The sequence below is a fragment of the Neophocaena asiaeorientalis genome, unplaced genomic scaffold, assembly GCF_003031525.2.
Source record: "Neophocaena asiaeorientalis asiaeorientalis breed wild unplaced genomic scaffold, Neophocaena_asiaeorientalis_V1.1 scaffold191, whole genome shotgun sequence".
NCBI lineage: Eukaryota > Metazoa > Chordata > Mammalia > Artiodactyla > Phocoenidae > Neophocaena > Neophocaena asiaeorientalis.
In genome coordinates, this window is record NW_020175105.1 from 187,850 (window position 1) to 199,109 (window position 11,260).

At 49.4% G+C, this 11,260-nt stretch overlaps 1 protein-coding gene across 1 annotated transcript in view; it reads left to right on the top strand.

The window, feature by feature from the left end:
- Positions 1-11,260, top strand: part of ABCA13 (ATP binding cassette subfamily A member 13) — a 268,906-nt gene that overhangs the window by 43,606 nt on the left and 214,040 nt on the right. The window contains 4 exon segments of the mRNA XM_024764386.1: positions 299-493; positions 4,343-4,507; positions 5,462-5,615; positions 8,532-8,668. Coding sequence (XP_024620154.1) covers positions 299-493; positions 4,343-4,507; positions 5,462-5,615; positions 8,532-8,668 — 651 coding nt within the window.

Sequence of the window (11,260 nt, forward strand, 5' to 3'; positions counted from 1 at the left end):
GAGAGGGTCTTCTCCTGAGAGCGTTGCGGGTGGAGGGCGGACGCTAGTTCTGAGCGGCTCCCAAGCCATCATAGAGGGTAGGCTGCTTACAGGGTCAGGGAATGACGTGCACATTTTAGAAACCTTTCCATTCAAAGTGTTTGAAATGGAACAGAGGTTTGGGATCCATGAAACTTCAGGTGAATCCTCAGCGTTTTGGGAAAACAGGTCTTCAAGGGGCTCGTCATTAGGGGAGCTCTGAGTCTGGGGGCCACACAACTCAGCTGTAGTCACATCCGACCCTCGTGCCTTGACACAGTTTCTCTCCAGTGCCCCGACGGTGGCTTTGTCTCGAAGGCGCGCTGGGGACATTCTTTGTCTGCTGCTCAAGTTCCCTGAGGATGGAAAGTCTGGGTCTGCAGCGAGGGAGCTGTGCCGCCTGCCCGCGGCCCAAGTGTTTTCCCTGATTGTGCTGATGGGTTGGAACCTGGACCTGCGGAATTTCGTATACAAAGTAAGGGGAAGACGGCCGCGGGCCGGGGTCGGCCAGCAGGGCCCGTGGGGATGAGTCGGGGGCAGCAGGGCAGGCGCAGACCCCGCAGCCTCGGGGTGGGGCTCGGAATCGAGGGGTGTCCGGGAGACTTTCCAGGGTCCTTGGAGTCAATGTGCTCAACAGGGAAGGACCAGTGATCGAAGTCCCCACCAGAGCCCAGCACCAGGTTCCCTCCTCTTTGACCAGCACTTGACTGGAGTTTACCTGGGAGGCTGGCTTCTGCTGTGGCCCCCGCCCCAACTCCCTGGCGGCCCCTCTGAGTCAGAGCTACTCCCCCACCTTGGCCGTGGCCGCCTCTGCCCCCTGTCATGTCCTGGGGCCCGCGAGCTCTGTCCCGAGAGGGGATGTGCTCACCTTTGCCGGGGCCTGTCCGGGAGAGGGGTGCAGATGGCGGGGGACATGGGGCAGCCCCTCCCTGGGTGAACCAGCTGTTCCCTGCCCTCCACATGCCCACACGCATGTGGGTGTGCGGGAAGGGGCTGAAGTGGCCGCGGGGACAGCTGCCCCGAGGGCAGGCCCAGTTACCTTCTGCAGACAGGAGTTGTGCCCTGGGCTGCACACCGGCTCGCGGCCCTGTCTCTGCCTCTTCTTGAAGTCCCTCATCTTCCAGCCTCCACTGTTGGAATCGTTACCTGTGTCTCCAGACCCTTCACCTTTGACCCTTAGGGACTTTCTTGCTCCAGGTTTCTCCCCAGGGATGGATTTGCCAACACCTGGGCTCGTCAGCGACGGCTTTGGTGCCCCACATCCGGAAGGACAGTTTGGGGACTCAGGAAAAGGGTAGATCTGCCCTTCCAGCCCAGTGTCCTTCGTGGTCTCCCTCTCCTCAATAACTTCAGGAATCCGGTGGGTGATATACACGCTGAGAACAGAGATTAATTTTCAGAATGAGAATTAATTCTGAAAATTTCAGAATTTTCATTTCCAACCCATAAGCAGGAGGATGGACGTTTCCTAAAGGTCCCCACGCTCTGCAAGGCCACGTGCCTCGCGGTGGGATCCGTGCCTGCGGCTCACACGTAGGCCGGTGGGTGAGTCCTGCATCCACTCCCACGGCCACTCTTCTGCTTCGCCGCGGGCACCCCTGGCGGCCAGTTCTGTTAGGTCCACAGAAGCCACCGACTTGAGGCTGGTGCTTCTCAGGCCCTGATAATGCCTTGGACGAAGGGCTGAAAGGATGAGACACTGGGTTGGAGTTGGTCTCCCACACACAATGGAATCGACACCTCCATTAAGAACACCAGCCCCTCCTACCCGCGCAGCTCCAGGGAAGCTGATGGGTACGCGGTGTTGCTCAGAGGTGTCAGCCGTCAAGACGCACTCGGGGAGCCACACCAGCGCTGGGGCCCAGCAGGCTGGGCTCACTCCCAGCTTCCCTCGGCTGACAGTGAACTTGTGATGCCTTTCACAAAGCACAACGTCCAGTGCGTTCCTCTGGCCGTCAGTGCTGGGACTCCATGCAGGTCGGTCCCATCGGTCGGTGCCCCGAGGGCCACTTTTGATGTGCAGCTGCAGTTAGAAAGGCGAGTGGGAAAACGATAGGAGCCTGCACCCCTGGCTCCTGCCGAGGAGGCTGTTGCCTTAACTGACGACACGGGCACATTATTGTGTGCAGGGAGAGTGAGAGACGGAGCAGGGGTCTCAGTCCTGCAGGTCAAGGGCAGAGCCAGCAGCTGAGGGGCAGGTGCAGAACCCTAAGGGCCCAAGTTTGAAAACCTGGACATTCAGAATGCAGATGAAAGCAGGGGGGAGGGTGGCTGTGAGTCCTCCCCCTCTGTGGGAAGGGGCAGTGTGTGCTAATTTACCCATTCATCCAACACGTATTTCCTAAGCAGCTATAATAGTATTTTTTGGAAATGTTTATTGATTTTTTTGTTATATTATTACTATTTTTTAATAGGTCTTTATTGGAGTATAATTGCTTTACAAAGTTGTTAGTTTCTGCTGTATAACAAAGTGAATCAGCTATACATATGCATATATCCCCATGTCTCCTCCCTCTTGCATCTCCCTCCCACCCTCCCTATCCCACCCCTCTAGGTGGTCACAAAGCACCAAGCTGATCTCCCTGTGCTATGCGGCTGCTTCCCACTAGCTATCTGTTTTCCATTTGGTAGTGTATATATGTCCATGCCACTCTCTCACTTCGTCCCAGCTTTCCCTTCCCCTACCCCGGGGCCTCAAGTCCATTCTCTACATCTGCGTCTTTATTCCTGCCCTGCAACTAGGTTCATCAGAACCATATATATATTTTTTAGACTCCATATATATGTGTTAGCATACGGTATTTGTTTTTCTCTTTCTGACTTACTTCACTCTGTATGACAAACTCTAGGTCCATGCACCTCACTACAAATAACTCAATTTTGTTTCTTTTTATGGCTGAGTAATATTCCACTGTATATATGTGCCACATCTTCTTTATCCATTCATCTGTCGATGGACATTTGGGTTGGTTCCATGACCTGGCTATTGTAAATAGAGCTGCAATGAACATTGTGGTGCGTGTGTCTTTTTGAATTGTGGTTTTCTCTGGGTATATGCCCAGGAGTGGGATTGCTGGGTCATATGGTAGTTCTATTTGTAGTTTTTTAAGGAACCTCCATACTGTTCTCTGTAGTGGTTATATCAATTTACATTCCCACCAACGGTGTAGGAGGGTTCCCTTTGGAAATGTTTATTAATTGATTGACATTTTCTCATAACAGAATCTTTTCTTTAATTTTTTAGTCTTTTTTTTTTTTTCAGCCTTAAATTATTTATTTGTTTAACAATTTGTATCAGGGATTTTTTTTTTTGTTTTTGTTTTTGTTTTTTTTTAAACATCTTTATTGGAGTATAATTGCTTTACAATGGTGTGTTAGTTTCTGCTTTATAACAAAGTGAATCAGCTATACATATACATATGTTCCCATATGTCTTCCCTCTTGCGTCTCCCTCCCTCCCACTCTCCCCATCCCACCCCTCCAGGCTGATTTTTTAGTCTTTTAAATTGAAGTATAGTTGATTTATAATATTGTGTTAGTTTCAGGTGTACAGCAAAGTTATTCACTTACACATCCATACATATCTATTTTTTCAGATTCTTTCACGTTACAGGTTATAACAAAATATTGAGTAGAGCTCCCTGTGCTAAGCAACCAGTATTGCCAGAGGCCGTTCTCGCAGCTGTGGCCACATCAATGACCATGACAGGCAAAAATCCCTGCCTGTCCGCGAACAGAGAGGATGCAGTGAATAAGTAAAACACAGAGTGTGTCAGTGGTGACAGAACAGGTGGGTCCCAGCGTCCGGAGCCACTGATGCTTCTAAAGCACCCAGGGTGCATTCCTGGCCCTAATCTTCCAGCTGGTGATGGTGCGGGAAGCCTTTGAAGCTCTCTGAGCTCAGTTGCTTCATCCACAAAATCAGCGCTGGCACACAGCCCACAGGGGTTCGGAGGACTGTGCGCTGTGACACAGGGAAGCTGTAGGTAGATGGAAACTTTCACACATAAGAATCATTTTATTGTGACCCTCTTCTTAAATAGCCACTCCGGGCACCTCAAAGACAGAAAAAAATTGTTTGAAAGTGATTTGACTTTTAACAGCCAGTCATATCTGTTCCTGGCCTGTTCTGACGATACCAGTACGGTTGAGCGTGCTCCCAGAACGGAGCCAGTAGAGAGGGCTTTATACGGCACAGCAGAGGTGTCTCCCAGGCTCAAGAGAATAACATCAAGTAACGCTCTTCATCCTCTGCCCCGCTCCAGTGATGCTTGTGAGGTACCACGTCCAGCGCTGGTTAGGTCGTGTTGTGTTTCCCTTGGAGACTCTGCTCCCTGCGGAAGCCAGCGGCCCGCTCAGCTCCCTGCTGGACGTCGGGTCCAGCCTCGGCCATCTGCTCCCCGGAGCCAGCCGCGTCCTTGAACACCTGCCCGAATTCCTCCGAGAACTTGAGATCGCTGCTTTGCTGGACACGCCCGACTTCCCACAGGTGGGCGCTTGGCCTTGGCCCCGGGGAAGGTGCGGATTTGCTGTGTCTGTGTTTGCTCCTCTGCCTTCCTTTCTATTCCACTGTCTAAAATGCGCATGTGGTGACAAAGCACAGGGACGAGGGTACCTCTTAGTGGTTCTGGAGGCAGCAGCCTGACGAGGAGCAGGGCCTGGGGTCCCCTGCAGAGCCAGAGGAAGTGGGACGCACAAGCACCCACGTGGAGGTGGCAGTCCAGGCGTTCTCTGTGATGTCAGAAGTCACTGGATGGACTACCCTCACAGAGGAGATTCCAGGGGCCTGTTTAACTGGACTCAGAGAGTACCTCGCTTTCAGAAACCTTAATACGTTTATTTGCACACAAGTAATTGGCTTGCAGATTACAGATCGTTTGCTGCGAATACAAACTCGAAGTTGAATGAGGTCAGTAGCCAGATGTTCGTTGTGCCTGGACTCTCTCTGCCTGGAATGGAATCGATGGGGAAGGGGGTTGTGTGTGGGGCCTGTGAAGGGCGAGACGCAGGGTGAGGGGCGGATGGTGCATCCTCGGACCTGCCTCGGACGCGGGACACGGGGTGTTCATTCAGCTGAGGGGTGAGTGGAGAGCCCTCGGGTAGCTGGGAAATTTAGCTGTAGATATTCATACTATTAATTAGTCTGAGTTCGTGGTACTTTATGGATTAATGATTTATCACTGGACAGACAGCAGAGATTTGCTGGTGTGTGTGTGTGTGTGAGTGTGAGACATTTGTCTCTTCAACCGTATAGACCAGAAAAATCACTGCTGTGATTTGCGTAGCATTTCAAGGACAGAAGGACTGTCGCTGAGATTTCATACTTTCGACTTGGTGACAATCTTATATAATCAGTTGGAGGAGGGACCGAAGTTTCAAGAGCCTGGGAGGGAGTCCCTCTAAGTCACTGTTTGCCTGTGGTTTATTTTTCTTATGTTCTCAGGCATCAGCCTTTGGTCCTTTCCAGTCTGTGATGAAGGTGGTTTGCAAGGACCAAGCCTCTTTCTTTAGGAACTCTGACATCTTTCTTCACTTGCCTAGAGTTAATGAATTCTTAGGAGACGACAAGGAAAAATTCAACATTCCTGAAGATTCAAGTAAGAAAACTGTAATCCATATTTGTTTAGATTAATTTGCATTTTGATAATTAGCCCTGCTTTGTACAAGATATTCTGTCTGTGTAGAAAGTGGGTACATATGAGCAAAGAATTTCCTACCTGCACCCTCTAACCTGTATCCTTCGTTTTCTGTAAGGTCAGCAAATGCTGGCGTCGCAGTTGGATTTGAAAGACCCCTGCACCCTTGAGCACGGGCTAATTCTCTCACCTGTGACGCCGAGGAACTGGGTCTTAAATTCCAGTGCACCTGAAGCCCCAGCCCTTTTGGGACCCCTGGGTAGCCAGTAACAGTGAGAGGTCCGGGCCCGGAGACCAGGGGCAGCATTTTGGTTCTTGCAGAATGGCTGTCTCACAGCCAGGAGAGCCATACGTGGTCCCCTACAGATTTGCCTTCTATATAATGCTCCCTAGCAAATAACAGCAGACTTAAAGGTGATGCCCCGGCCCCACTGTAAGTTGGTGCATTATGATTAGGAAGAGAGACGAAACGCACAGCTAAGGGTTTGGGTTTAGACTGCTCAGCCCCACCACCAAGTTGCGTGTCTTCGGTCCTGTGACATCACGTCCCTGAATCGTGTTCATCTCATGTATGACATGGAAACATAGGACCTGCCTTGTAAGGTTGTCGTGAGGAGTGATGGGGGTGATATCTACCGACTGTTGAGGACGGTGGTGCGGTTGTGTCCTAGTGTATTAATCGCTCTTCTGTGCCGTACGGCACGTCAGTGGTCTGACACACACCTGTCATCTCATGGTCTCTGTAGGTCACAGTCTGAGCACTGATTAGCTGGGTCCTCTCTAGGGATCGCATGAGGCTGAAGTGAAGGTGATGGCCAGGGCTGGGGTCTCATTGGAGGTAGTTGTTGGTAGAATTCAGTTCCTTGCAGCGGCAGAACCCCAGGAGGCTGCGTCTTCAAGGACAGCAGAGTATCTCTTTGATTCTGAGGCTTCTGGTCTCTTAAAGGGTTTAGCTGATGGCTCAACCAGGATAACCTCCACCTCGATCAACTCCAAGTCGGAATCCCTGCGCCGTGGCCGTGTAAGCTAACCAGGGATGTGGCGTCCATCATATCTACAGGTTCTATCTGCAGAACAAGGCTACGAGGCTGCCTTAGACTTCTGCCTGCTGTGCCCAAGACACCTCTTTATGTACCTGTGCCTGGGATGGACAGACGTGTTGGTGGGACCAGGGAGGAGAGGGGAATTATGTAGAGATGGGGCTGCAGGGTGTCCTCAGAGCTGCCCTAGAGACAGTGTGTCGGTGTGTCCATCAGCTGATGGATAATTTGGAGAGCTGTCGAACAAAATATAATGTGGCAGTATAGATACACATTAAGGCTATTCATATGGAATCATTTTGTTGTCTTCTTTCCTAATCCTCATTTCCTCTTTTCTTCTTGCATATGGGTTTTTTGAGGATTATTAATTTGTTCATCAAATCCAATCATCCAGTTATCCATCCATCCTGCATCCATCCATCCATCCATCTATTCATCCCTCTGTCTTTCCATCCATTGCTCCATCCATCCATGCATCATCTGTCAATTAATCCACCCATCCACCCATCCATCCATCCTGCATCCATCCATCCATCCATCCACCCACCTATCCATCCTTCTATCTTTCCATCCATTGCTCCATCCATCTGGTTGTTCAGCTAACACTGAGGACCAGTTTTTCTTTGTCCTTTCATACATTTATTTTAAATGACGGTCACACGAACCATAGACAATATTAGTACCCTCATTTTTCAGGTGACACGAGAGGAGCTCAGAGAAGGTTAAGTGACTTGACCAAGTTCACACAGCTCACAAGTGGCAGATATTGGGATTCCTGGTTTCAGATTTCTTGTTCTGTTCATATGTATGATTATGTCTTTTCCAAAGTAAAAATTGCTACCGTTTATATTAAGCTTATAATTTAAAGTGTAAGTTGTTAAAATATCAGTAAGAACAACCTCTATAATTAATGCTATAAGAAGTCATTATGTAGTCACGCCCTTAATTTATATTTTACGGAATTATTTCTATCAATTTTATTGTATTTGTTGAATAAAAAGAATTTGTTTTTCTTTTCAAATGGGGAATTTAGGAAAATGCAACTGATAGTGAAAATTACCGCAACAGTAATTTTCCTACCTTGTGTGTTATGGATTGTGATATCAAAGCTAAGATAATATTTTCATTTTAAATGTTCTGTTCAGGAGTAAAAGAACTGGTTATACTGAAGTATTTGTCACTAACTGGCTTAAAACCTTTCTTACTTGATTAGTAATCGTAATGGTGGTGAAGGGTCCACCTTCATTAGTACCTGTTGGTTCGGTTGAATAAACCTTCCATTGAAACCAACCAGCACCACAGCAGTATGAGTGCCAACATGAGGAATTGATGTTTGGGTGAAAACAAGGTGATTTAATGTAACAAAAGCAGTCAGTGCAATAGTTCTGTATAGGTGCAGCAAAGGAAATTCTGTAGCAATTTATAAAGCTAATTTCTTAAGAAAAACCTAATTGTAGTCTCAATACAGTGACTGTTGAAAAGAAGATTTTCTAGATTAAAACCAGATGCATTCCTTTTGCATTACTGTTTTAATTTTTAGGTGTCTTTGTCATTATTTAGTACTCTTACCGATGACTTAGTTTAAAAATGTGAAGGTCATACTTTCCTCTCTTTCAAATTATTGAAGGGGACATGGTGTCTCAGAGTTTTGAGACAAGAGCTGCTAAAGACAAGGACAAGAAAAATTAACTGCCCCAAATCAGAATTGAGTCATGAAAAAAATATATAAGCCATTCATTGGAAATTGAGGCGTCATGGCTCTGTACGTGAATGTCCTTGTTATCCTGGACATCCCCAATCATGAGCAACACTTTTTTTTTTTTTTTAATTGCGACAGCACCCTTTTGCTTGAAGCTTTATCAGGAAATACTACAGTCTCCAAATGGTGCTTTGGTGTGGTCCTTCCTAAAACCTGCATTACATGGAAGAACACTGTACACACCAAACACTCCAGAGATTAAGGTCATTAGAAAGGTGAGTTTGAATGAATGAGGATGTTACAGACCATACAAGCAGTACAGTGGGAAGCAGTCTGTTAAAATATTTAACGTGATTGTTGTATAGCTTGGATTACACACAGTTTTCTTATGCTGATTACAATTTATTTTCCCCTGGGTATTTTTTTCCTGTTCGTGTCGTTGTTGAACTCGGACATGCTGCGTCGTTCTCTCAGAGGACATTTTGGGGGCAGGAGGTATTATTTGGAGTAACTAATGCAGGCAGGACACTTAGACAAAGGAGGCCGGTTCAGGTGGTCCCAGGAAGATGTGGAGAACACATGCGCATCTGTTTTGCTTGGTGCATCTGGTGGTGAAGGAGGAGTCTGACCCAGTGTTCGTGGTCTGGGTCTGGTAGTGACATTTCCCAAGTCGGCGGCGAGGCTTTGTCGGCCTCATCTGTGGTGGGTGAGCCCAGGTGAAGAAGCCAAAGAGCTTCCCTGGAGGCGTCTGGACATCGCACAGCTCTGCATGTTTTCCTTTCCTTATGTTTCTTACCTTCTCAAACCCGTTAGCTTCAGGATTTATCATTGTTCATATTTGCACTTTCTTTTGACATGGTGGTGCTGTGTCTTCCCAGGGTCTTCTCTCCTTGTCTGACGGTGGCTTATGAGCCTGCAGGCACCTATGAGGGACTTCAGGAGGCCATGGGGTCTGTCAAAACCAGAGGAGGAGACATCAAGCCCTATTAATGCTAAACTTCCGAGCTTCAAATAGTACTAATAACTTAAAAGCTAAAAAGTTGGCGAGGGGGTGTGGTCATCCGAGCAGTTGGGTTATTTTTGTCAAAGTAGATTTTACAGATTCATGTTTCCTGCCTTTGTGGTTGCCACGTGGCCTCTTGCTTCCTGCCTGGGGCTTAGCTCAGGAGCTGTATTTGCCTCCGTTTATTCTGAATGTGCTTAATAACGTCTGCTTTATCTTGGGACTGTCCATTTGGACTGGGCTGTCACAGTGAGATGACATTAATCTAGACGTACGTCAGGAGCTCATCCTTCCAGGGCTGGGCTTCCGAGGGGGCTGGAGCCAAAGCCAGTGTCGTTCCGATGATCTCCCTGCGTTAAGCTTGCAAGGGCTGTGGGAAGTTCAGAAATTTCGCAGAAAATGGCTCTGTAGCACAGCTTTATTTTAAATTCAAATTAAAAAATGGGCCATGACTTTATTATTATTATATTATGTATTATTACACAAAGATATTATTGATGATATATAAAATGTACTGTAGGATTATATACCGTGCTATATTCTGTGATACAACAGTTAGTATGACAGTCTTGCTTTTGAGGAGCTCACCCTGCGGTGGGGAAAGAGAAGACAAACATCTGAAGAAATAATTCAGAACTAACGTGATCAGAGATTCGCTCAGTGTGGCACAGGGCACAGGAGGTGAGCTTCTAGTCCCCCTGGAAAGGAGGGTTTAGAAAAGCCTTCCGAGGGAGGGCATGTGCAGGCCTCCATGGGGGCGGGAGGAGGGGGCTTGGCCACGACAGGGATGTGGCAGTGAGTGTGCCCCGTGCGTTCTGAGAATGACGGAAGTTTTGGAAGAACAAGCAGACATTTCCCTGGCTCTTGCTTGGTCCCCCGTACACGTCATAGGCAGTGCTGTGCGCTGGTGACTTTTGCACGCATTCGCTGTGGCTGACGATTTTGCATGAGGGTGTCCTGGTTTGTACGTATGAAGCTAAACTTCGTGGCGCTGGAGCCAGGCCGAATGATTCTATTTAACTTTGGGGAAACCGGTTCTGCTCATTGGACTCCCGGTCCAACGTTCCACGTGGCTGGGAGAGCCTAGAAGCTCTGCCAGCTTACGGTGTGTGAAGCACATCACCTGTCATGGTGGAAGGGCCTGTCTTGCATGTCATCTACTACTTGGTCTTACTCTCCCCATTACTTCCCATTAGGTGGAACCACGTGAAGTTGCCATTTTTTCGTGGGAAAAAAATGTATAAAATGGGTCATCTCCTCTGGTTGGACCTGTAACTCTGAGGGTAAAGCACCAAGCAGCACGATGTCGTGAAGAGAAACACGTGTGCACGGGGCTAGGCCGGGGGTGCCCCCGCGCCTGTGACCTGTCCCTTGTCACCGTCCCTCTCAATAAGCCTTTTCCTCCCAGCAGCACGGAGGCCGGAGGGAGAGCCCCGGTTTCTGGGAGCCACGAGCGTAGTCCGAACCTTCTCCTCCGCCAGCGCTGTTTCCGGAAAGGCGTTGCCCCCAGGGCGGTGGGGACTGAAGGTCACCTCTGGAAGCAGGAGCGGCCGGGAGAGCAGCGGCTCTCAGGGCCGGGGGGTGGCAGCTTTGCCCGCAGAGCGCCTGCCGCAGCGTCCGGCGACGCTCCTGTCCCCGCCCACAGCCGGGGCTCACTGCCGGCATCTGGGGTGGAGCCCGGGGAAGCCGCCGGCTGCCCCACGGCGCGGGGCTGGCCCTCAGCGGGGAAGGTCGGCGTGCTGAGGCTGAGGGACGCCGGAACGAAAGGGCTTGTCGGGCCGGGTGGGGCCCCGGGGAGCAGACAGAGCAGGGGCGGCCGGGCCCGGGGGGTGCTGGGCTGGCGCGCGCCGGCTGCGCCCTCCCG